Genomic DNA, 27,353 nt, shown 5'->3' with positions numbered 1-27,353 from the left:
CAGTTTGTCATTCTATTATATTCACATCTTGTCTCTAACTCTCCTTCATTCATGTTTTCTTTTTATTCTCTATGATGATATTGTTCATTCTATCTTCTCTCTATCTCTCTATCACTATCTATCTGTAATGATATTGTTCATTCTATCTTCTCTCTCTATCTCTCGATCACTGTATCTCTCTATCGTCTCTAGCACAGTGACAGGAAGTGAGAGATTGTGGTTTTGGTCTGGTTTCCTGTACGTTCTGTGAGCTGTGTGTAGAAAGGGCACACAGACCATCTAGAGTAGAGTAGATGAGCAGAGGGGTTGCACTTGCAGTGGAAATACACTGTACATCACAATAATAGTTCAAATTAAATATGATTCATATAAGTTACACAGTGGCTTCTACTTACAAAGGAAATCTACGTATGGATCAAGACCAAATGTTTCATACTTTTAAACTGCAGACTGTTCCTTTGGTCCTTAAGGCCTTGTTCACTATTCACCACCACTGGTACACTACTCTGATCCATCACTGCTCATACTAAAATAAAGAGGAGGCATTCTTCTATTAAATACAGCAAGCTTGTTTATCTCCAACTGTTGATACTAAAGACAAGGCAACTGCAAACAACAACACCCAAACCACACCAGGGGTATGTCATGAGAAAAGCCCGTACTGCGCTCTTTTGAAGTTCACACTTGTGCCACCCCTTGTTTTTTTTAACTCTGTGGCTTTTGTCAGAACACAGCAGCTCTCAAACGGTCTCTTCTCTCTACTTCCTCTTTCACAGAAGCAGGCTTGTACAGAATGTGACACATACAAAACACACAAAAAAACATTGATAAACTACACTAGAACTCCACACCAGAATGCATATTTTATTTATTGCTGTTTCTTTGTCATGAAAACAAATGTGTTTCTCAGAGGATCTGGAAGTGACATACGAGTGGCGTAGAACAAGCAGAAGACTTTGAGCAGAAGGCCAGTCAGGGGAAGCCCATCTGCCTCTGTCTGACATGAGGGATTCAGGCCTCCTCTTCTCCACCCCAACCACACAGAAGACAAACACCTTCCTTTCAGCAGAGCTGTAGAAGTATGAATCTATCCACAGCTTCAGTGACATTCACAAATCAGCTGTTGTTAGAGTCTGATATGATAATTTTTATGTTTAAATGTTATGACAGTAGAGGGTACCTCTAGTACCTCTAGTCCAATGCAACCATCACTAATAACTGTCAAGCACTTCCTCTGTCATTCACATTCACGGGTATTTGTGTGTTCTCCTGTTTCAGTTCCTTCTTCTGCATGGCTTCTAGAGATTAAAATAAATGGACATTTAGAGGCTAACACTCACTTGAGAAAACAAGTCGAATCTTTGTCCAAACTCTTTGTCTGTTATACATCTAACTATTTAATCAGTCAGTCAAACAAGAAAATAAATAAATAAATACATATGTCGTCACCGCCTCTCTCTCACTTTCTGTACAACTTCAATCCGCCCATGTTCTGTGTGTGTGTGTGGGGGCGGGGTGTGCGGGTGTGGAGGTGCGGTCTGTCTCTTATGCGTCTCTTTCTCTTGCATCACACTCAAAGATCTCAATCACTCAGTAACTGGAAGGCACACAGTATGGAGCTCTCTCCTCTAGGCCTGCTGTTCGGTGAGTTATGCCTGTTTGTGTGTGGGTTCTGGAAGTTTCTCTGTACCTTTCTCTGTATGAGTGTGCATATGTAGGCCTTGTTAGACTACATTATTTGTTTCACAGTTTACTGCTCTTACAGTGTGACATCAGGCAAAATACATTTACAAAATAAATAAGGCCAGAAAGAATGCATATCTGTAGTGTTTGGGAATGTAAAGTAGCCCACTGCAGACATAACTTTCTACAGTCTCTAAAGGTGTGAGCACAAACACCTGTGGCTGTCCCTGCATTTGGATGTGTGCATGCATATGTTCTTTTGAGTGTCTGTGCTGTAAAGAAAGTGCGTGGAAGTGCAAGAACTGAGTGCAGCAAAATGTGTCTGTTTCTTCTTCTGTCACTGAAATGTTTAATACAGATATTCTGTCATTGCTTCAAGGTTTTTGGGCTTGTTACTGTATGTCATATATATGATCACAGTGATTACTGTAAGTGGAGTTTGCCTAAATCTGAATGTTGAATGCTGTAATAATATGCATGTGAGTCTTCCAGTGCTAATATTAGAATTCTAGTAAGAAGACAGGAAGAATGGTTTCAACCACAAGTCACATGTCTGCAAACGTTATGATTTCTTTCATGTATGGATGCCTGTTAGAAATGCTGTTTCTGTCTTTTGCTGTACTTATCTGTGTCATACCTGTACAAAGGCAGGTTACTATTAGACAGAAAACTCAATATGACTAAAGTGACTGGCCATACTGGTCAAGAACACTAACATGTAGGAATCACCAAACATTCTGCTGTTGACTACAACTCTTCATGCTGAATTGATAAATAACTTTAGACATTCATAAACAGTGTTACTACATGTAATTGGGCATATCTGTATAGCACAGAAATGAGCGATGAAAGTCCTGCTACTGTGTCCCTGATGGAGATAAATGAGTGCCTTGCGTGAGAGTGTTGTTTTACACCCTAGTGGTGAGAAAGAATACATGGTTAGTTGAATGGACAGTCAGGCTTAGTTGTTGCTGCTCGTAGTTGTTCTGCTCTTGGACTTTGATTATAGCATATTCTCAAAACTATCACTAGAAGAATGAAGTTGTTTATGTGAGTTGCATTCTAAGCATGGACACATAGGAAATATATGATATAAAAATGCACAGTTCTGACATTTAGTGTTATTTTCAAGTGTAAGCACAGGGTTTCTCTTTCTCTCTGCTAGAGTGTGTGTTCATGTGTGCGCCTGTAAACATGTTGTGTGTGACTTGAGTGAGTGGTTCTTGGTTCTACTGCATGTAGGTGTTGTATCAGAACTTGAAAACACAGTAATGTAGCTGATAACATTGATATTGAGAGGAAGAAGATGCACATTTTGCAGGATGCAGTATATAGATGCTTGTAGAAAAGAACAAAGATCATATCAGTCGAATACACTCACTGTATATCCTAGCAGTAGCACGAGGCAGGCAGTTTTGTTTTGATTTGTAATAGGCCTATTGAAGGCTGTAGTGAACTTGTGGCAGAACTGGCAGAAGGGAAATGTTATAATGTGAAAATAAATTGATGGATGGTGACCACCTTTTTTGGGTGAAGCAACCCCAAGACCCCCCCACCCTAACAATGCATAGGAAACAATTGCATAAATGTCAATGTCAAATGATAAACACATACAAATAAATAAAGGCATTAAAACAATGTGTACAGCAGATATATCAAAGCGCTAAACAGAGCAACTGTCTAGTAGAAAGCCTCAGTCACAGTAGAGGCCATAAGTGGGGTGTTAGTCAGAGAGGACAAGACAGAAGACAAAAGATACCTTAACTGACTAACTTGGCACTCTTGCCAATCAAACAATAATCTTCCTAGCTTGCACTCTTGCAGACCAATTTAAAAAACAATAATACTAAACAATCCTTACCTTCATCAACTAGGCCAAAAAACCTATATAGCCTACAAAATGTAGGTTAAACTAATTATGTATTTTGTGTTGTATTTTGTCTCTTGATGAAGTTTCCACAGCTCTCTTAATTTGTCGTCATCAAACAAGTGATAATGAAGGCAGTGATTGGTCAGAGTTTTGAGGCAATCATATTCAAGTCAAGAACACGCATGACTCTAGCCCAGGGGTCGGCAACCTTTTGTATCAAAAGAGCCATTTTGGTATCTCTCCCACCAAAAAAAAATCATTTAGAGCCGCAAACTTTTTCACCCCCCCCCCCCCCCCCCCCCCCCCCCCCCAACACACTGACTCATGAGGATCCATGGCTCAGCCACCTACAGCAATCAATCGAGTCTGAACATGAAAAAAACAACACAACAGCTCGGGTTCTAAAATATATACTGTATATATTTGTGCAAAATAATAGCCTATTAAATGATAGTGTTCTCACCTGTTTAATGTGATTTCTGTTTCTGAACATCACTGCTGAGCTTGTCTATGTCGGGGCTGTAGGACGTGACTTTCATCTTTACACAGGATTGCAGGCTAACATCTGTGAGGCGCGAGCGATATTTAGATTTTACATAGTTCATATTGGAGAAAATCTGCTCGCATAAATATGTGGATCCAAAGATGGACAGGACTCCAAATGCATAGTTTTTTATGTTCTGATAGGTTTCGGGAATTGCATTCCATGTTTGAAACACAAGTTTGTCGGGTTTGGGGAGGTTTTCTATTTCGTTCCATTTGTGTTCCCGAGCGAGAATAGCCTTCTGACGGGCGACGTCTTCCAGATCAGCTGTCAGGCTTTTGAACTTGGACACCCATAACTCTTTATCAGCTATGTCGGCCAGTTCAATTTCGAGATCGGGTTGACTTACGAAAGTGAATGCTGACATGTTCAGCATGGATGGGTCGATGTCCAGGGGTGTGACGGGGAAGGACAATGTGTTTTTTTCCTTTCTGAACTCACTGAATCTTTTTCCAAATGCGGTTTGCATTGCGATGATCGTATGCTGCAAGTACTCACAATTGATGTTATTGTGTGCTTCTTTGAACTCTCTCAGGGAGGGGAAGTGAGAGAACGTACCTTTCTGTACATCTCTGGCAAACACTGTCATCTTGCGCTCAAACGCCAAAACATACTCCAGCATCTGAAGGGCCGTGCTTCCCTTTCCCTGGAGACTTCTGTTCAGCATGTTAAGGTGACCTGTCATGTCCACCATGAAGTGCAGCTTTTCCAGCCAATCTGGATGTTCCAGTTCTGGATAGGTGAGGCCCTTGCTTTCCAGGAAAGTTTTAACTTGTTCCAGACAAGCCGCAAACCGTTTAAGCACTTCTCCCCTGGACAGCCACCGGACTTTGTTATGCAGCAGGAGATCCGAATATGCGCTGTGGACTTCATCTAACAATGAGCAGAACTGTCGGTGGTTTAACCCTTTTGCCATTATTTTGTTCACTATCTGAATGACAAGGTCCATCACCTCCTTGCATTCGGGGGGAAATGTTTGAGCGCACAGTGCTTCTTGGTGCAGGATGCAGTGAAACGTCAGCAGCTCTCGATCCAGCGACTTTTGAAGTAAAGTTATAAACCCCTTCTGTGTTCCTCTCATACTAGGTGCCCCATCAGTAGCCACTGACACCATATTGGTGGTGTTTATTTCTTTGGCTTTTAAACAATTCACCACAGCCTCACAAATGTCCTCCCCCCGTGTTTGGCCTTTTAGCGGTATCAACTCAATGATTTCTTCCTGCGGCCCATCAGAGTTCACGTATTTGCATAACAGTGCTAGCTGTTCAATATCGTTAACATCACTTGACTCATCACAGGCGATGGAGAATGCTGGAGCTGAATTTATGTCCGCAATTTGTTGATTGGTGATGTTTTCTGCCATCTTAATGGTTCTGTCCTTGACGGTCTTTGCCGTTGCTGTAGAGAGGCATATCTCTAATTTTCTGAACAATTTCACTTTTGTTTTTGAAGTCCGAAAATAGATGTTCTGATATTTTAATAAATGATTCTTTCAAGTATTCTCCATCTGTGAACGGCTTTCCGCCCCTTATGATCTCCTGAGCTGCCGCAAAACTAGCAGCAGTAGTTGAGTTTGGAGACTTAATCCACTTCTTGAAAGTATTTTTACTCTGCTCACCTTTCCGCAGAAGTTCCGAAATCGCTCTTTTTCGTTCATCTCCTGCTTGGTACTTTTCAGCAAATGATGTGTGTTTGTTCTGGAAATGTCTTTCAACATTACATTTTTTGTTGTTCGCTAATTTCTCGCCACATATCAAGCATACAGGTAAGCCTGCATCAGTAGTACTGAAAGCAAATGAATCTGTCCAAGCTGAATTAAAATCTCGATTTTCCTCTGCCACTTTTCTTTTCTTTGATTTATCCATGGTTAGTTTATCAGGTGTCGGAAACTCAAGATAGGCCAGAGAGAGAGTTAAAGAATTACCTGTCAGATGGCATCAGGAAGTATATGGCGGGGCATGTCAGTGAGCCGCCAATCAGCAGCCTCGACCGTTGACGTTCTACGTGATCGGTCACGGCGAGCGATATAAACAAGGCATAGGTAGCATAGCGATACAATATTCTATTCTAAAGTAATGCAAGAGCTGTAAGGACCTTTATTTTTTTTCTTTAAATACCGCACACTGGAATGGAGTTAACATACTCTCGTGATGTAATTATGCCAGATTGCTCTGTTGTATTATAAATATAAAGGCTGAAATAATCTTTACCATGGTAAAAGCAATAGCCTACTTGACTGTAAAAGGAGCTTGTTATCTTTCATCAAACTATAATGTTATACGTACTGAAACTTTAATATTCAACACACGGTACGTCTACCACAACATTTATTAGCTTGCAGCTAAATAACATTTTGACTACGAACTTTAATTTAATCCTGTAAACACTTCTCGCTCAGTATTCATTCGTGCACTTGGCTGTCAATGGGCAAAGCTGCTGATTGGCGGTTTACTGGCATGTCCCGCCTCCTGCCTGTGGCATGTACTTCCACCAGTTAAAGATTTAGATCCTACTGATTAGCCACATGCAGAAGCCAAAAATCAACGGAGCTTTGTCATTCATTCACTCCCACCCCACCCCCCCCCCCCGACTCGGAGTCCAGCGCGCGGCTCACGGTAGCGCAATTGCGTCCCCTCGTTTAGTTGACGAAATATAAAAAATATATAATTTTTTTTTTTTTTGTAAAGTTGCAGGGAGCCACGGCAGAGGGGCTAAAGAGCCGCATGCGGCTCCGGAGCCGCAGGTTGCCGACCCCTGCTCTAGCCTGTTACATTAGGTAATCACTGCTTCCCAGTGACATATTGTCATAGGAGTCAATTTAACTGCAGAGGGGCAATGAGCCATGGGCAGGTGATCTAGATTTACATAGAAAGTAATGGATGAAAATATCTATGGTAGCGGAACAGTGAATTTGAAAGGGTGAAGTTCATCTTTTCACCTTGGGTGGGGGTGGCGCTGTTTTACTGATTGTAACACTAGTCAGTAGTTGGATTCAGGAAAACTACCTCATGTCTGTGGCAGGATAACAACAGTTATATATTTCAAAGAAAGTGTTCTTGTAAGTTTTTTTGGGGGGGGACACTGTAGTTTTGGAGAAGCCACCTCTGTATTTGTATTTTTCTTAAAAATGTACAGCTGAGTTTATTAACTCCAAACTACGGCAGATGAGAGTCAAATCAAGCGTTTGCTCAAACAATCCTTAAAGTTAGCAAAGTTATATAGTAAGATAATGTTCCAATCAACCAATCTCTTTTCAAATGAGGCAGACTTTGTCACACTGTCCCGTGGTCCAGGCGCTCTCATTCACTTCTGTTCATGTCAATAGATGGTTTCTCTACGTTTACTGAAAATGAGCTGCTGCCAGTTAGGTTGTGCGTGGCACACTCTATGGTGGCACAACTTTCTTGAGTGTGTGTACCATAAACGAGAATCCTGTGGGCCCCTGGTCATAATGGTATGTTCACTAAACCTCAGCCACTGATGATAGGTAACCTTTCAAAAGCTCCTAACATTAACTTTTAAATTGCAAAATAAGTCTATTGGATCCCCCTGTATTTGTCTATGTTGTCTATGTTCACTGTACATATAATAATAATAATAATAAAAAAAAACTTTATTTATATAGCACCTTTCATGCAAAAGAATGCAGCTCAAAGTGCTTTACAGCAAATACATAATATGCACAAAGAAATGACATGCACATAAAAATAGACATCAAAGAAACATAACAAAGATATAGTGCAAAAAAAAAAAAAATTATAATTATAGAGATATATTTAATCCAACCCCTTAATATCACCAGTAGAGATTTAAATTAAATTAAATTAAAAGTATTTATATATATATATATATATATATATAGTGCGAAGTGGTAGCTAGTTAAAGGCTAATGTGGAGGTACGTTTTTAGTTTTCTTTTAAAGATGTTAAGCGAGCTGGCTTCCCTGATGTCTATAGGCAGTATGTTCCATAGCACTGGGGCGTAATTGACAAATGCTGCGTCCCCGATTTTCTTACGGCTTTTGCTGGGAACCTCCAATAAACCAGCATTCGATGATCGCAGTGTTCTTGAGGGCAAGTATTTGACTAGGGAGTTTGCAATGTAACTTGGTCCTAGCCCATTAAGGGCTTTGTATATTAGGAGAAGGACCTTAAAGTCAATTCTAAAAGTTACTGGAAGCCAGTGCAGAGCAGCTAAAACTGGACTAATGTGCTCTCTCCTCTTGGTTCTGGTTAATAGCCGAGCTGCAGAGTTTTGAATGAGCTGAAGTCTCTCAGTTGTTTTTTTTGGGAGGCCAGTAAGGATTGCATTACAATAATCAAGACGGCTTGAAATAAAGGCATGAATCAGTTTTTCAGCATCTTTTTGATTTATAAATGGCAGGACTTTAGCTATGTTTTTAAGGTGGAAAAATGATGTTTTCGTCACCTTGTTAATGTGAGACTTGAAGCTTAAATCTGAATCTAAAATAACACCAAGACTTGTAACCTCCGATTTAATCAAGGGAGTTAATTTCCCCAAATTATTAAACAGCATTTCTCTTTTTGTTTTAGGGCCGACTAGTAGGATCTCAGTTTTGTCCTCGTTTAACTTTAAGAAATTATTGCTCATCCACTTATTTATCACCAAAAGACAGGTAGTAATGGAGTTTATTGCTGCAGCATCATTTGGCTCAGCAGAGATGTAATAGTTGCGTGTCATCAGCATAACTATGGAAACATACATTGTGTTCTCTAATGATGTCCCCAAGTGGCAGCATGTACAGTGAGAATAATAATGGACCAAGGCAGCTCCCTTGTGCAACCCCAAAGCAGATGTCATGTTTCTTAGACACATGATCTCCAAGCCTGACATAAAACTTTCTCCCTTTGATGTATGTTCTGAACCAGTTTAATACAGAGTCAGAAAGCCCAACTAACTTTTCAAGACGATGAATTAGGATGTCATGATCAATAGTATCAAATGCTGCACTTAGGTCTAAGAGGACCAGGATTGAGACCTTATTTGCATCCAAATTTAGTCTGAGGTCGCTGATTACTTTAGTAAGAGCAGTTTCAGTGCTGTGGCATGTTCTAAAGCCTGATTGAAATTTCTCCAGGATATTGTTTTCTTTGAGAAAGGAGTTTATTTGCACTGAAACTCTCTTTTCAAGTACTTTACTAATGAATGGAAGATTGGAAATCGGCCTATAGTTGATCAGTGCATTACCATCTAGGTTGGGTTTTTTTAGTAAGGGTTTTACAACAGCTGTTTTGAAGGCATCTGGGAAGATGCCAGTTTGAAGAGATGTATTTATAATCTTCAGGACATGACTTGAAACACTGTCAAACACCCGCTTAAAAAATGCTGTAGGTACAGGGTCAATACATGAGGTGGAGGAATTGCACTCAGTGACAGTCTTACAAAGATCCACCAATGTGATGCAGGTGAAATTTCCCATGGTTGCATCTTTTTTACAGTGTTTTCTGAGGCCATCTGCGTTTACATCAGAAATAATACTTGCTCTAATTGAAGTTATCTTGTTATTGAAGAACAGTGCGAGTTCTTCACATTTTGATGCGGAGGACTGCGGTGGAGTAGGGGCAGTGTGGAGTAGCTGGTCGATAGTGGAGATAGAGGAGCTACAGGGCTACTAGACTGTGTGTGTAATTATATCTAACTGTACTGCTTCATCTTAGATTGTATTTTAAGTATTTTAAGACTACTCTGAAACTGTTCCAACTTGCCACCACCATTGGCTTCAGTTGGTTTCACTCAAATCAAGAAAGGCTACTAATTGCTGGGTTGCAGTTGAAAGACACTCCCACAGCAATCAGGTCACTTTGGCAAGGCAGAAACTGGGAGGGCCTTCAGCCGGGTGCAATCAGTGAACATGCTACTTCCATAGGGCTGTTGCTGAAGCGTCAGCGGAAGTGTCAGCCCTCATGCTCAGCCCTTTTCGTGTGAAGACCTTTTTGGGTAAAGACGTGCAAGTCTACCTGTACAAGACCTTTTTGGGTAAAGACGTGCAAGTCTACCTGTACAAGACCTTTTTGGGTAAAGACGTGCAAGTCTACCTGTACAAGACCTTTTTGGGTAAAGACGTGCAAGTCTACCTGTACAAGTCCACCGAAACAAGGCTCACAAACAAGGTAAACTTTTCATTTTGATTCTACCATAGCCATGTGTCACAGTAGCATCTCTGTTGTCACTGGTTGTCAAAAAAGATCACAGCGCAGCAGACGACAGCGCAACCTGGGTAATCTCCGCTCACTTCAACAAACCTCTTCGGCTGTAACCTCTTTTTCTGTTGGCCTGTGGAACTGTCAGTCTGCAGTCAGGAAAGCTGATTTCATCTCAGGTTATGCCAACCACCTCTCCCTAGGGCTCTTAGCTCTCACGGAGACATGGATCACACCTGAAAACAATGCTACCCCGGCAGCACTCTCCACCAACTATGCCTTCTCCCATACTCCCCGGCCAACTGGTCGTGGAGGTGGGACGGGGCTGCTGATTTCAGACAACTGGAAATTCACTCCACTGCTGCCTTCAAACAGGTATGCCTCCTTTGAATATCATGCAATTATGGTAACTGCTCCTGTTAAAACTTATGTGATTGTTATCTACCGTCCACCAGGACAACAGGGTGATTTCGTCCATGAGCTGGACACCCTGCTGTCATCCATCCCTGACCAGGAGTGTCCAACACTCATCCTTGGCGACATGAACATCCACCTAGACAATCCCAACTCAGCTGACTTTCGGACCCTGGTTCACTCGTTCGACCTACAACAGGTCCCCACTCCTCCAACTCACAAAGCAGGAAAAGAGCTTGACCTCATCCTTGCTCGGAACTGCACCACGGACAACCTAACGGTAACCCCTCTGCATCGCTCGGACCACTTCTTCATTCGCTTCGATGTTCGGCTCATTGAGCAACCCTCTGTCCCCCCTCCGATGGTCTCGTTCCGGCGCAACCTCCGCAACCTCTCTCCCACCCACTTTTCCTCTCTGGTTTCTTCTGCTCTTCCACCTTTATCCACTTTCTCCTCACTAGGTGTCGATGATGCCACAGAATCACTCTGCTCCACTCTGAGCTCATGCTTGGATACTTTGTGTCCACTTTCCACCAGACCTGCTCGTTCTACCCAGTCTCATTCGTGGCTGAGTGATACCCTCCGAACGCAGCGCTCCAATCTCAGAGCGGCTGAGAGAAAGTGGCACAAATCTGCAGCACTGGACGATCTTGCAAGCTACCAGACACTGCTGGCCTCCTTCTCATCCAGCATCACTGCTGCTAAGAAGACTTTTTTCAACGACAAGATCAACGGTGCAACTGACGCTCGGAAACTATTCTCCACCTTCAAAACTCTGCTCTACCCTCCTCCTCCTCCCCCAGCTACTAACCTCACTGCTGATAACTTTGCTTCCTTTTTCACAGAGAAAGTGGCAGCCATCGGGAAACAGTTCGACCAACTGTCTCCCCCCCCTAAGGGCGCAACCGTCAATGGCTCATCATTTCCTTCTTTCACCCCTCTCAGCGAGAGTGAGGTCTCCAAAATCCTAACAGGTAGCCGTCCAACTACATGCCCGCTGGACCCCATCCCATCCAATATCCTTCAAGCCATATCGCCTGCCGTCTTACCGGCAATAACACAGGTGATTAATGCTTCATTTAATTCTGGAACATTCCCCTCTTCATTTAAAGTGGCTCGGGTAACACCGCTGCTCAAGAAGCCGTCTCTCGATCCCACTCAGGTGGGAAACTATCGACCGGTCTCACTTCTCACGCTACTATCAAAAACCATTGAGAGGGCAGCTTCCAAACAGGTCACAGAGTTCCTAGCAAGGAACAATCTCCTCGATCCAAACCAGTCTGGATTCAAAAGTGGTCACTCCACCGAAACAGCCCTGTTGTCTGTGACAGAGGCCTTGAAAACAGCTAGAGCAGCAGCTCAATCCTCAGCTCTCGTCCTGCTTGATTTATCAGCTGCGTTTGATACAGTCAACCACCGCATCCTTCTGTCCATACTGTCAAGTATGGGCATTTCTGGCAAGGCGCACTCCTGGTTTGAATCGTACCTCACTGGGCGCTCGTTCAATGTGTCATGGCAAGGTCAGCTGTCTGTACCTCACCACCTTACCACAGGGGTGCCCCAAGGCTCGGTGATGGGACCACTTCTCTTTGCCATTTACACCACTTCGCTGGGCCCTATCATCCGCTCGCATGGTTTTTCCTATCATTGCTATGCCGATGATACTCAACTGTTTCTGTCTTTCCCTCCAGAGGACACCACTGTCTCGGCGCGGATCTCGGACTGTCTTGCTGATATATCCACATGGATGAAAAACCACCACCTTCAGCTGAACCTGGCCAAAACGGAACTGATGGTCTTTCCAGCCAAACAGGCCATCCACCACAACATCAGCATCAATATTGACTCCTTGTCTCTTGTTCCATCCAAAACAGCAAGAAACCTCGGGGTCATTATTGATGACCAACTGACTTTCACAGACCACATTGCCTCTGTCTCTAGGTCCTGCCGCTTTGCGCTATTCAACATCCGCAAAATCAGGCCGTACCTAACCCAGTATGCCACCCAGCTGCTGGTGCAAACCTTGGTGAATTCACGCCTTGATTACTGCAACGCCCTCCTAACGGGCCTGCCGGCTTGCGTGGTGAAACCACTACAAATGATCCAGAACGCGGCGGCGCGTCTGGTGTTCAACCAACCGAAGAGGGCACACGTCACCCCGCTACTCATTGACCTCCACTGGCTGCCTGTAGCTGCTCGCATTAAGTTCAAGTCACTTATGCTTGCCTACAGAGTGCTTGATGGTTCTGCTCCCACCTACCTAAATGCTCTTGTAAGGGCAAATGTTACACCCAGGATGCTGCGCTCTTCTAGTGAGCGTCGTTTGGCACTGCCGTCTGTGCAAGCACGGCAGTCTAGACTATTCTCATTTGTAGTTCCACGTTGGTGGAATGAGCTGCCCAGCACTACCAGAGCAGGGGCGTCCCTCTCTACCTTTAAGAAGCTTTTGAAGACCCAACTCTTCAGAGAGCACTTCCCGTCCTAACTGGCACTTCGACTAGTGCGTAACTTGCAATTACAGCAGTTACACTTCTGCACTCTTTCTTTCTTTTTATTTCATTTTGTTATATTTCTAATGTAAAGTAGTATTTATTTATTGTTACACCAGGTTCTATTGCTCGTAGCTTGAATATTCTCTCCCTTGTACGTCGCTTTGGACAAAAGCGTCTGCTAAATGACTAAATGTAAATGTAAATGTAAATGTAAATAATATTCTAGAATTTCCAGCATTCTCTGTAATAACCATATACAGCTTACATTTGTGCCTTATGCCTTTGGTCAGAAATGTGTGAGAATTGGCATTGATAGAAGAGATGTTGAAACACTAAGTGTAAGCACAGTGCTCTCTCTTTCTCTCTGTCAGTGTGTGTGTACATGTGTGCCTGTAAACATATTTGTGTGTGGCTGAGTGAGTGAAAGAACATTTTCTGGCGAAATATTTTCTAATCAAGCGCAATAGCAGTTTAATTGTTGTTGTGAGATGATGGCATGGGTGGTTCATCTCTTAAAATTGGGTTTTTGACTTGATCTGGGAATATAGGACGATGAAGATCAAATGAATGAATAAAACAGACGAGCATGAGAAGATGTGCATTTTGTGTGTAACTGGTGTGGGGGGGGGGGCAGCGGGGGTTTAGTCCAGGGCACGGCGGTTATCCTCAGTGTCTCTTGCAGGAAGTCTGGGGCAGTTGGTGTTGTCATTACTCGCCTCCTCCTGCAGGGGATCCTGGGCTGTGGGGGACTAGTGAGTGGAAGACCAAAGATAAGGCGTGTTCTGCACCCTCAGATGGACCGGGCACTAATGTCGCCTACACAGGTTACATACAGTCAGCCACCCGGAACTGTAATAGGAGTCCCACTACGAACAGTGAAGACACTTCAGTGCAAAAACTCAGTGTACACTTCACAGCACACAACGTCCTTCAAACAGTGTAACTAAGGTGTCACTTCAAACAACGAACTTTACACAGTAGACTCACGTGACCAACTTGACGAACAGTCCAGGCAGTTATCTCCACGATTTAGCTGCGTAGGGCAACAATGTGTGCAAGGAGGTAGGCTACTTAACGTTGCAGTGTTAGGGACGTTCTCCACTCTTATAGCCTTTGATATCTTTGTTGCAGCGATATCCAGCTCTGGCAGAATGCCGGTTTCCGTGGTCTCCGTCCAGAAGTTTGTCTGCCTTGTCGTTTGTTTTGATCGGGGCGTCGTCTCCCCTCCAAATCCCTGCTTTTTCTCGTCCTTGCTTCTTCCAAGCCTACCTGCATACTGACGGTAACCTGTGGTTTAAAAGTACTCACACTCACACGGTTAACTATGGTCAGCTGAGTTATTCCCTGCCGCGCACCTGAAGCTAGTTTGCCTAAACGGTAATGAATGGCTACACCTAGGCTGTTGTTTACTTTCTAGCTTCAGTGTGTTACGTTTCCAGCTTTCCCATGGGAACCGAATTCCCTGGAGTGTGGTTCCTCCCCCACTAAATGTGGTCACCCCGTGACATATCTCTGTGTCTTTGTGTTCCAGTGCTGAGCTTGTATTCCTACTCTGGACATGCTGAAGGTGAGACTCATTCATGTTAGTACATTGCTTTCAAGATTCACACATTACAATGCGTATGTATTCACACATTTGCTTTGCAAATTTACATTTTTCTTTTAAATTCGAATTTTGATAATGGTCTAATTTATACTGACTGCAGTCTCTGGCCTCCTGTCCATCCAACTGATCCATTAGAAATACATATTTGCCCCTGACACATATAGACTGCAAAGCCAGTTTAGGGGGAACAGACTCTGTATACTTTGATCAGAGAGAGACATCTGAATTATTTCCAGTGTGACTGACTGTAGATCCACTTAGTGCTGTTGTCACTTGGGAGAGTGATACTTTTAGATGTTACATACTCACCATTTACTTCTGCAAACACATCAGACTATGCAGTGAGTAAGTGTCTGTCTTGAATAACAAGTGTTGTATCATCTGTAACACACTGGAACTAAATGTTTCATAGGACATGAAACAAAGATAGCAGATGCAGTGTAAAGTTATCAAATGCTTGTGATCATATGAGGTTTCATTTCAACTGCTGTAGTTTGCATTGACTATGATGCAGTTCTTAGCAATTAATGGCAAATACATATGGTACAGACGACGCAGTGTAAAGTCTGATGCTAACAGAAAGCAGAGTCGCTGTGTGAAATAAATGAAGCCTGCGCTGGTAAAAAGATGTTGATGTTGTATCCTGCTTCTTGTGATATTAAATTATCAGAAGACAATAATCTACTTCATACCACAAATCTTGGGCGCTATGACATAAATGACAATGATGGCACCTCAGATTCAGGTGATCAAAGTTTCTGCTAATCAACATCTTGTGTGCATATCTTCTATCTTCTATCTTTCTTTACATGTAATATGGTCAGTCTAATTACATTTAATTGATAAATCTGCAATGCTAATACTACTATATTTCAATTTAAGTATTTTTAATTTGAAGAACTATGATAATCTTTCCACATCTCCACATCATGTTTGTCCTGTGATTTAACAGAGACTCCCAAAGCTGTTCTGGTACTGGATCCTGACCAAACACAGTTCTACAGTGGAGAGACTGTCACTCTCAGATGCAGCATAGAGGGACAGGACACCTCAGGATGGAAGTTCCTCTGGCGTAGAGATGGTCATGTGGTTCACCCACCACAGGGCTGGACTGTCTATAATGAATGCACAATACATTCTCTGGATGAGTCCTATAGCGGTGACTACACCTGCACTGGTCTAAAAGATGGTAAAGATGTCCAGAGTGAGACTGTAAAACTGCGCATATCTGGTATGTGAGCATCACTGAGTGTGAACCAAAATCCCTTTTTCTTAACTTAAATAACTTTAACATCTCATCAGTTTAGCATTAATTGTATCTCCTTGGAGGTCAGTCTGGATACATCAAATAGTTAAGCAGAATTATGGGATGATTATTTTCACTTTGCTTTACTTCCATAGCCCTGCCCACAGCTACACTGACTGTAGAGCCACAGAGTCCTGTGTTCACAGGAGAGACAGTCACTCTGAAGTGTGTGATAGAGCCTGAGAGAGTCTGGAGGTATAAATGGTATAAAGACAGGAACAACAATCTCCTTCCTCAGTCTAGCACCAGCACACACACCATCACAGTGACTAAGTCTGATGGGGGTTATTACTGGTGTCAGGGAGAGATGAGAGACAGGCCTGTATCATCACAGATGAGTGGAAGGGTTTATCTTACGGTTAAAGGTGAGTAAAATCTTGAGTGTGTGATTATGTAGAGTCTTCATTTGGTCTTTTGGAATCTCAAACTTTACATTTAAAAAGTGTGACTATGACAGCCTCAGAGTGTCTTGAGCGTCGTGGTAAGAGCAAGGAAACATTTAAGCTTTCATTGCAGGAAGTACTCAGTGACGCCAGTGTTGATGAGTGTGTATTATTTTGCTTCAACCTCATCTGACATTTTAATTCTGTGTCTTGATGTGTTTCATGTAATTTGCCTCCACAGCTCCGCCTGAAGCTATGGTGACTGTAGTGTCTCCTCACAGTCCATACTACCCTGGAGAGACAGTCACTCTGAGGTGTGACATAGCAGAGTACACAGATTGGGATCAGTATGACTGGTATAAAGATAATAATCTGATATCCGACCAGAACAGGAAGACCATCATCATCTCTCTTCCTGATCATGATGTCCAGTACACATGTGAGGGACGTAGTGAAGGTCGACCAAAGAATCCTCAGCGCAGTGACCCCGTCTCTATCTTTCACACAGGTGAATACAGCCTGCTTAAAAATAGCTGATATTAGTGTAAGATCATTTAACATAACAATGACTTTATTATGTGATTGTTTTGCTGATCATCAGCTTTGTCTGTATTCCCATAGCCCTGCCCACAGCTACACTGACTGTAGAGCCTCAGGATCCTGTGTATGTTGGAGACACAGTCACTCTGAAGTGTGTGATAGAGCCTGAGGGAGTCTGGAAGTATAAGTGGTATAAAGGCAGGAACAGTTATCTCCTTTCTCAGTCTGACACCGATACACACACCGCCACGGTGGCTAAGTCTGATGAGGGTCAGTACTGGTGTCAGGGCGAGAGGAAAGACAGACCCACATCATCACAACCAAGCAGAAGAATAACTCTTGATGTAAAAGGTAATTATTCTACGAATGCGTGTATGTGTGTGTGTGTGTGTGTGTGTGCGTATGTGTGTGTGTGTGTGTGTGTGTTTGTGTGTGTCTCTGTGTGTGTGTGTGTGTGTGTGTGTGTGTGTGTGTGTGTGTGTGTGTGTGTGAGAGAGAGGGAGAGAGGGAGAGAGGGAGAGAGTGGCAGGGGAGGGGTAAATATTGTAGTTTTGCTTTCATCATGTGTTAGTAAAGAAAAGATGAATTCAGGGTCATGGTAGTGTTGGTAGACGTATAGTTTATGACAATCTTTTTGTGATATTGCATTATATATATATATATTAATATATATCCATATGAATTATTGACTATGAGTTAGTCAGTAAATTAATCTTTGTTTGTTAATGACGTTTTCCTCCACAGCTCTGCCCACAGCTACACTGTCTGTAGTGCCTCCTCATGGTCCATACTACCCTGGAGAAAGAGTCACTCTGAGGTGTGACATAGCAGAGTACGGAGACTGGGATCAGTATTACTGGTACAGAGGTAGTGACGACATTCACAATGGGCCAAGTCAAACCACCACCATCTCCCTCCCTAATAAAGCTGGCCAGTACAGATGTGGAGGACATAGAGGATCTAGACCAACGATTTCCCAGCGCAGTGCTCCTGTCTCTATCAGTATCACAGGTGAATACAGCTACAATGATGATATTTAAAATGATAATTACATCTATTTACTTAAAAACGCATGTTCATAAACCTCCCTACACTGACAGTGGAGCCTTCACTGAGTTCTGTGTTTGCTGGAGAAAAAGTCACTCTGACATGTGTAATACAGCCTTCTAGTGGCTGGACATATGAGTGGTATAAAGGCTGGAGGTCTCTAGTCCCTAAATCAAACACATACACCATCAGCAGAGCCACTGTGTCTGATCAGGGCGAGTATAAGTGCTCAGGAGTGAGAGAGAGAGACACACAGGAAATCATACATCAGCAACATTGTTTAACTTACAGTCAGAGGTTAGGTCATTCTTTTGCCTTTTAATATGATATGAATATTGTCTCTGAGAAAAAATAGTACTAAAGCGTATAAACATCTCAAGTCCTTATACAGATACATGCCAAGATTAATGATAGAAAATGTCAAAAGTGATTGTTATATTACAATACCGTTTGATTTCAAAGGATTCACCTCAACATCATTCATCATAACATGCACTTTGAGCTGCATTCTTTTGCATGAAAGGTGCTATATAAATAAAGTTGTATTATTATTATTATTATTATTATTATTATAACATGCCTCACAGCTGTGAAATAGTACAAGGACATGTTTAATACTATAATGCCTAGTTACCAAGGTTGGGCCCAATGCCTGTATCCAGATAGACATGGAACAGTTCACACACTCATTGTCCTTTGCTCCTTCTTCTCTCCATGTGTTCCTCTGCAGCCCTGCCCACAGCTACACTGACTGTGGAGCCACAGGGTCCTGTGTTCACTGGAGAGACAGTCACTCTGAAGTGTGTGATAGAGCCTGAGAGAGTCTGGAAGTATAAGTGGTATAAAGACAGGAACAGTAATCTCCTTCCTCAGTCTGACACCAGCACACACACCATCACGGTGGCTAAGTCTGATAAGGGTCCTTACTGGTGTCAGGGAGAGATGAAAGGCAGGCCTGTATCATCACAGATGAGTGGAAGGGTTTATCTTATGGTTAAAGGTGAGTAACATCTTGAGTGTGTGATTATGTTTAGTCTTCATTTGGTCTTTTGGAATCTCAAACTTTACATTTAAAAAGTGTGACTATGACAGCCTTAGAGTGTCTTGAGAGAAGTGATAAGAGTAAAGAAACATTTAGACTTCCATTGCAGGAAGTACTCAGTGGTAGCAGTGTTGATGAGGGTGTGTATTCTTTTGCCTGCACCCCATCTGACATATGAAATCTGTGTCTTGATGTGTTTCATGTCATTTGCCTCCACAGCTCTGCCTGAAGCTACAGTGGCTGTAGTGTCTCCTCACAGTCCATACTACCCCGGAGAGACAGTCACTCTGAGGTGTGACATAGCAGGGTACACAGATTGGGATCAGTATGACTGGTATAAAGACAATAAGTTTGTATCCGGCCAGACCAAGAAGACCATCATCAGCTCTCTTCCTGATCATGCTGGCCAGTACACATGTGAGGGACGTAGAGGAGGTCGACCAGAGAAGTCTCAGCGCAGTGCCCCGGTCTCCATCTTTCACACAGGTGAATACAGCCTGCTTAAAAATTGCTGAAATTAGTGTAAGTTCAGTTAACATAACAATGCCTTTATTATGTGATGCTTTTGCTGTTCATCATCTTAATCTGTCTGTATTCCCACAGCCCTGCCCACAGCTACACTGACTGTAGAGCCACAGAGTCCTGTGTTCACAGGAGAGACAGTCACTCTGAACTGTGTGATAGAGCATGAGAGAGTCTGGAAGTATAAGTGGTATACAGACAAGAGACAAGATCTCCTTCCTCAGTCTGACACCAGCACACACACTATCATAGCTGATCAGTCTCATAAGGGCCAGTACTGGTGTCAGGGAGAGAGAATAGACAGACCCACATCATCACAACCAAGCAGAAAAATAACTCTTGATGTCAAAGGTAACCATTCTATGATTGTGTTTGTGAGTCTGTGTGTGTGTGTGTGCGTATTTTTGTGTGAGAGAGAGAGCAGTGGGGGAGGGGGAACTATCGTAGAATTGCTTTCAACATTTGTTTCTCTGTAACCTTTTACCTTGAGTGAAGAAATAATTATTCATTCAAGGTCATTCTAATGTTGGTAGAGGTATAGTTTATGATGATCCTTCTGTCACATGGTCCTTTATATATATTGAATGTTAATTATATACATATATATATACAGTAAATGTTAAATATGTTCTAGGTGGTCTGTGACACAAGAGGCTGTTTCTCGACTCACACAGTAGGAGTCAGTCAGTAAATTAATCTTTGTCTGTTAACGATGTTTTCCTCCACAGCTAAGCCCACAGCTACACTGTCTGTAGTGTCTCCTCAGGGTCCATACTACCCTGGAGATGAAGTCACTCTGAGGTGTGACATAGCAGAGTACACAGACTGGGATTGGTATTACTGGTACAGAGGTAGTTACTACATTCTTTCTCAGAGAAGTCAAACCACCACCATCTTCCTCCCTGTTCATGTTGGCCAGTTCCAGTGCACATGTGAAGGAGAGAGAGGATCTAGACCAACTACCTCCCAGCGCAGTGCCCCTATCTCTATTACTCTCACAGGTGAATACAGCTACAATGATGATATTTAAAATGATATTTACATCTATGCTCATAAATGTTTTAACAGTTTGTTTTTTACATCTTGTTTTCACCACACAGCTATGCCAGTCCCTACACTGACAGTGGAGCCTGCACTGAGTTCTGTGTTTGCTGGAGAGACAGTCACTCTGACATGTGTAATACAGCCTTCAGGTGGCTGGACATATGAGTGGTATAAAGGCTGGATGTTCCTAGCCTCTGAGACAAACACATACACCATCAGCAGAGCCACTGTGTCTGATCAGGGCGAGTATAAGTGCTTAGGAGTGAGAAAGACAAACAGAAAATCATACTACAGCAACATTGTTCAACTTACAGTTAGAGGTAAGGTAATTTTTTGCCTTTTAATATGATATGAATATTGTGTCAGAGGTAAAGAAAAAGTACAACTGAAGCTTATACAGATCTCAAGTCCGTATACAGACACATGCCAAGATTAATGATATAAAATATGAAGTGTCAAAAGTAATTGTTATATTACAATACAGTTGTATTTACCTTAACATCAGTCATCATAACATGACTCACAGCTGTGAAACAGAACAAGGACATGTTTAATACTATACACAAATGAACTCAGGGGGTTGTTACATTTAAATAGTTTAATTTTGTTGAGATGAATTAAAATAATTATTTATATGTGTCCAATCAACTCAGTTGATTCACTTTGGCTCAGTGCATACTTAGGTATTGTGTAAACAATGTATATTGAGGTGTGTGTAACACATTCACATTAAATTACTCAAAAGCAAATTGCAGGGGTTGAAATTAGTTAATTTAATTATAATAAAAGACTAGAGGGTTGCTAAACAATGTTACATTTGAATTACATGATGATATTACGTTGAACTGAGTCATTCTGACACTGCATTCAGCGTATGCATTTGAATCATGTAGGCTAAGTGAAAAGGAATAAAGTAAGTGTTAGATTGGTTTCCAAGCCTGCAGGCAAGAACATTTCATCAAATATGTCAGGAAACTCACAAAAATGTACCTAATTAAATCATGACCTAGAGTTTTGCTGAAAGGTTTGAGGTCATTTCTGAATGTTATTTCTGTTTTTCCTCTGCAGCTGTGTGTGTGTGTGTGTGAGTGATATACCATGTCTCACTATGTTCTAGTGAATCTCCCAACTGTGATTTTCTGTGACACAGCCAGGCCTCAAGCAGTTCTTAGAGGACCTCCACAGACCTGGCTGACTGAAGGAGGCTCAGTGACTCTGAGCTGTGAGGTTGAAGGCTCCACTACAGGCTGGATATTCCACTGGTACAAGACTGCCCCCTACAGTTCTGGGTTGGTATATGTGAAACATGATGACAGGAGCTATTATGTAGAGTTGGTCTCAGACAGCATCAGTGGAGCTGGAGGCTCCTACACTCTCAGCCCAGCTGCTCTTAGACACACAGGGGTTTATGTGTGCAGAGCAGAGAGAGGAGAGCCAGCCTATCACACAGAGTTCAGCCAACCTCAGCCTCTCTGGGTCTCAGGTGAGATAAACACTCTCTATGTGTAGAACCAGGTATCCAGTTTCAGGATGCAGAGTGTCTCTTGACGACTTTTATTTCTACCTGTTTGTTTTTACTGTCTGTCTCAGGTGTGTCTCCTCCAGCTTCTGTGATCATCCACTCAAACTGGACCCAGATCTTTACAGACGAGTCTCTCTCACTGAGCTGTGGGGTTCAGGGCAACTCTACTGGATGGAGACTGAGGTGGTTCACAGGCAGAGGAGGGGAATCAAAGTGTCCCACTGACTGGAGATCAGAAACAGGATCCACCTGCACCATCAGATTAGCATCATCATCAGACAGTGGAGTTTACTGGTGTCTGGAGTCTGGAGAGCAGAGAAATCCTGTCAACATTACAGTGCACAGTAAGTGCATTCAGGCATCATTTGATAATGTCTGAACATGTGTAGTATTGTTTATTTTTAGTATAATTCATTTTATTAGTTTTATTTTAAATATAATTTATCTGATTGATATTTGCATGTGGTGCTTTGGCATTGAAGGACATTTTCATAATTTGTCAGGACCCTTGTGAACCATCTGAAATTTGAAACTTTGAGTGCTGTTGGTAGACTCACTATGTTAATAAATTAACAAACTGATCTTCTGTGTACAGCTGGTAATGTGATCCTGGAGAGTCCTGCCCATCCTGTGACTGGGGGAGATCCTCTGACCCTGCGCTGTAGATATCGCTATAAGCCATCACACATCAGTGCTGACTTCTATAAAGATGGGACACTCCTCCAGACCTCCACCACAGGGGAGATGACCATCCCTGCAGTCTCAGAGTCACATGAAGGAGTCTATAGGTGCAGGAACCCAGAGAAAGGAGAGTCACCAGAGAGCTGGGTCACAGTCAGAGGTCGGAAAGGTTAGTAGATATGTATTGATTTTATCAATGAAATTCTATTTTCAGTGACAGCCATGTTGATCTGGTTGTTGTGTTTGAAGTTTCAGATTCGGAGTCCTCTAATTTGGTGGTAGCAGTGGGCGTAGTGGTGGGACTGCTTATAGCCTTTGCTCTGGTCATTCTACTAGTCCTGCTGTATCGCTCCCGCAAGGTCAACGGTAAGAGAAGAGCAACACATTAATCTGGAAATCATTTCAGTGGTGCACCTGAAATATTGAATGTATTTACTGTAAAAAAACATGTGACATAACAATGACTTCTAAATCTCTCTCCCCTGAGATTCGGGTTCAGTGACACCAAACCCGTAAGTTTTTTACATTTACATTTTTAAAATGGAAAGCTGACACTTGTTCAGAAATTCCTTGGATTGCATCTTTCTTTTGTTGTAAGATGCAAAATACTCAAGTCGTGAAAGTATTAAAATATAATGTAAAATACAGCAACCATGACTTTTCAAATAAACTTTTTTTTTTTTAATACAAAAATAGATATAAGGCAACATTACATTACATCAAACCTCCTCTCTTCATTGGCATATTTGATCATTTTATAATATTTATTATTAATATAATATAATAATATTTACAAAACTATACTATAAATTGGCCTTTGTGTCTTAAACAAGCATGGGCAAAGTGCTCAGCACACCGTTCTGTCTCCCAAAGAGGCATGCACATGCATACATGTGACATCATGATGTATACAGTTTTGGGGGAATTGTTGTCTTTGTTTCTAAAATGCTAAAATGCTGAACACTATACTGTTTTGATACAAATAACATAACCATTTGTATTACGCCCATTAAATACAAATTAGAAAATACTATTTTGTATTTTAAATACATGTATCAGAAGTATTGCCCATCCATGCCAGAGGTAAACAAATAATATCCTGTTTTCCTCATGAGATCTCTTTCTCCCTCTAGTGGTCAGCAGCAGAGCAACAGCCCCAGTTCAACCTCCCAGCAAAGACAAGTTGTAGGTAAGAGATTGTGATCAGTTTCAAAATGTCTCTTATTCTGTGTTGGGTCATCTTAAATTATGATAGTTTCCATGAGGAAGGAAACTTATGGAGTTGGTGTATAAATGGAGTGAATTAGGGGAAAAAAGGGAAACAAATAATAATGAATAAAATATAAAAAATATATAAATGTTTTCATCGTACACTGGTCATAGCAGTAATGTTTTGGTATTGACCCATGACTCCTGTGTCAACCGGTTGGAATTTTAGGTGATAAAAGACAGTAAAGCAAAACTGCGTTACTACTAATTTTTTGTATCTTTAACTAGGTGGAGCTGTGGCTGGAAGCAGTGACGTGGTCTACGCTGAGATTGAGCTGAAGGAGACAGATGCAGAGAGAAAAAAGAAAGGTCTGTTTGTTAAACATACAGTTTGTGCTTGGTAAAGAATGCTGATTGGTATTGAGCGATTGAGAAAGCAGCTAAGCCACCCGTTGTGTGATTATGCCTGTTCTTTTTTTACTTGTGCCAGCCAAGACAGGTTCGACAAAGTCAGACACCCTGTATTCAATCCTGAAGCCAGTGAAGAAACCAGGTATAATTAAAAGCATTATTTGAGTTTAATGTCTGAGCCAATGAACAAACCAGGTATAATTAAAAGCATTATTTGAGTTAAATGTGTGAGCCAGTGCAATATCGTAGCGCAAAATTGGTATTAATAAAAAATAAGAAACTAAACTGAAAAATAGAATATTGGCATTGAAACACTTGTATTGAAATGAACTTTGGACACTGAAAAGATATTTTGATTTATTTAAATTGATTTGATTTTGTTTATGCTTCGAGCCTATTTTCGATGTCAGTGATTTTCAATGTTAACTTACCATCTCTGTTTTGGCATAGAAGGGGAGGGGATTGATGTGAGGGACAGGAAATACATTACTGTATGTGGATGAATGAATGTCATTGAAAAAGCAAGAATTAACACAAAAACACATCAAAACAAAACCCTTAACTTTTCAGTGCCAAAAGTAAATTATTTTTAAGTGCCAATGTCCTATCTTAGGTTTTATTTTTTAATCAATGCAGACTTAAAAATCTTTGAAGATCAGTTTGTTAAGCTATACTAAGGAGGCTTTCTTTTCTAATATGAAGACTTAGCTGGCCCCAGTGATGTCACATATGCTGATGTACAGATTAAGATGAAGCCACAGGGGAACAGAGGTAAGTCAGATCTCTGATGTTTAAAGCAACAGTGTGCATCAATTTACCACTTTTTGAGGTATGTTATTATTGGCACCCATGCCAACCAGCCGCCCAGGCTATGCACTGTATTCTGTGGTCCAAGTCAGAAACCCCTCGGAAACTGAGGAAAAGCCTTTACTGCACAAAGTCACCAACTATATCAGCACAGGAGACTAGTTAGTATGTTTGGAAACTTTTATCAGTGGCAGCTGTGAATTTTTCGTTCAGGACATTGAATACTGTCACCCTTTATCATTGCCATAAGTTAAACCTTGTGGTGTTAGAAGGAGAGTATTTCCATAATACTATATAGTGCAGGATTTTTGCATGCCTTTTAGGTTATCTGGCTACTTTTAGACCAATACTCCTCACTTTTGTGTTAACATGAAGCTCTCACATACATTCTGTGCTGAAGACATGATGACTGCAAGTAGGTAACAGCTGGTATCTCTTCTTTTTAAGCCAAACCCACGTCCTCTGAAGAAGATTGTGTTTACTCTTCTGTCCAGCCCGGGTGCTCATCAGGTAATGTAGTGTGTCCTAAACTTTCAAGATAGTGATTAAAAGATATGATGGTGGCACAAAAGAACAAATATTTGTTGTGATTGTGGCACAAAAAAGCAAAGCAAATGACAAATTGAAGAGACAGTTTATAAAAAGTAATTAGGAGTGAATTGAAAATGTCTGTGGATGGAAGTATCCCATCATAATTTAAAAATATTTAATTTACGTAATTTAGGAAATGTTTCTGAAAATGACCCACTAATTCATTATATTAATTATGTTTCAGATGGAGGGTCCAGTGATGTAACTTATGCTCAAGTTAGAAAGGGAGCCAAAAAACCTGGAAACAAAAGTAAATATACTGTATTTCTTATTCTTATGTGGTTGTAGTTTACAGTGTGTTCGCAGTAGAAGTGTATGTATCTTTACCATTTCTCAATGTTTCATGTTCACAGATGCTTGACAATAACACAGGTGCTCTTCAAGTGACTCCAATTGCACACGGATGAGGTAGCAAAGCCTGGATGTGTGAGATCAACATCATGATCAAGAGCCATGCACCCATAAACATCATTTAACCAGAAGTAACAGGTATCAACAGGTTGTGTTAGTGAGATGCACAGTGACTGCACTGCCAAAGTTATTCTTTCCCTGTGCTGAGTGTCTTTCTGGTACTTTAGTATAATACATGTTTATCATCTTTGACTGCAATAGCCCTGGGAAACTGTGTAAACAGGAGCATACTGTATTTTATTTTTCTTGTGATGTTTTTATGTATGATTGCCAAGTTAAACCTTGTGGTGTTAAAAAGAGAGTATTTCCAAATACTGTCACCCTTTATCACTGCCATAAGTTAAGCCTTGTGATGTGAGAAGGACAGTATCTCCTGTGTATAATGGAAACCCAAAGATGTTGTTGGCACAGCTTGGCTGTCTGGGTCATTAGGCTATTGTGACATTGGACCCTAGATGAAGGCAAGTTCATGTCGATTTCAACATCAACGTCTAGACAAAGACTGATGTTTTAATGAACTGCTGAAGCTTATAGTATGCATATTAGATGTACATACAGTCTCAAAGTATGTAGAACAGATATTTCCTATGTAGAGATTACTGTGTTTTAATTTAACAGTTAAGGAGGCAGCTTGATCAAAATATTTTGAAAGCTTTTTCAAATGTGTTCACAAGTGTGTGTGTTTGTGTGTCTATATAATAATGTGATTTAATGTGTGATCAGTGCTTGTTAATATTTTGAAAGCTTTTCTCAAAATTGGTGCAATTGTGTGTGTCTATATTGTGTGTGTGTATTGTAAAATATGATATTATATTGTTCCAATAATTGGTGTCATATGCAGATTTATATTAAAATATAAAATCAGAGTGTATTTTTGTATGCTGAATTTTCACTTGGATTCAATAAACTTTTTTTTCTAAAAATCATGAAATCAATGAGCTGAATCAATCACAATTGAACACATGTTCAGGATGATAGGTTTTCATTATACCTCTGTGGTTAACCCAGAAGTGGTTGAAAAGAAGAAAAGGAACCAACAACACAAACAGGAAGTGAAAGGTCGGGTT

General features: G+C 41.4%; 1 protein-coding gene across 4 annotated transcripts; it reads left to right on the top strand.

The window, feature by feature from the left end:
• The first annotated feature begins 1,594 nt into the window (after positions 1-1,594).
• Positions 1,595-27,164, top strand: LOC105897107 (Fc receptor-like protein 5). 4 transcript variants are annotated; one of them, XM_031584506.1, is made up of 24 exons: positions 1,595-1,644; positions 14,696-14,731; positions 15,723-16,001; positions 16,172-16,441; positions 16,701-16,967; positions 17,081-17,350; positions 17,744-18,010; positions 18,777-19,046; positions 19,308-19,574; positions 19,692-19,961; positions 20,339-20,611; positions 20,711-20,974; positions 21,805-22,137; positions 22,245-22,520; positions 22,772-23,026; positions 23,107-23,223; positions 23,345-23,369; positions 23,991-24,046; positions 24,355-24,435; positions 24,557-24,619; positions 25,180-25,248; positions 25,732-25,794; positions 26,060-26,125; positions 26,229-27,164. In XM_031584506.1, the coding sequence occupies exons 1-24, from the start codon at positions 1,614-1,616 to the stop codon at positions 26,234-26,236; spliced, it is 4,176 nt and encodes a 1,391-aa protein (XP_031440366.1). In that variant the 5' UTR covers positions 1,595-1,613; the 3' UTR covers positions 26,237-27,164. The 4 variants fall into 4 exon arrangements, with proteins under 4 accessions (XP_031440366.1, XP_031440365.1, XP_031440364.1 ...); XM_031584505.2 differs by lacking the exon at positions 1,595-1,644 and having other exon boundaries at positions 14,285-14,731; positions 23,357-23,369; XM_031584504.2 differs by lacking the exon at positions 1,595-1,644 and having other exon boundaries at positions 14,285-14,731.
• The last annotated feature ends 189 nt before the right edge of the window (positions 27,165-27,353 follow it).

This window comes from Clupea harengus, chromosome 18, assembly GCF_900700415.2.
Source record: "Clupea harengus chromosome 18, Ch_v2.0.2, whole genome shotgun sequence".
Lineage (NCBI taxonomy): Eukaryota > Metazoa > Chordata > Actinopteri > Clupeiformes > Clupeidae > Clupea > Clupea harengus.
This window is presented reverse-complemented; position numbering and strand designations above follow the sequence as displayed.

Coding starts and splice junctions, on each gene's coding strand:
- LOC105897107 (XM_031584504.2), top strand. CDS start 14,653: ATGTGGTCACCCCGTGACATATCTCTGTGTCTTTGTGTTCCAGTGCTG. Junction 23,370..23,990: donor GGTTCAGTGACACCAAACCC/GTAAGTTTTTTA, acceptor TTCTCCCTCTAG/TGGTCAGCAGCAGAGCAACA. Junction 25,795..26,059: donor CCAGCCCGGGTGCTCATCAG/GTAATGTAGTGT, acceptor ATTATGTTTCAG/ATGGAGGGTCCAGTGATGTA.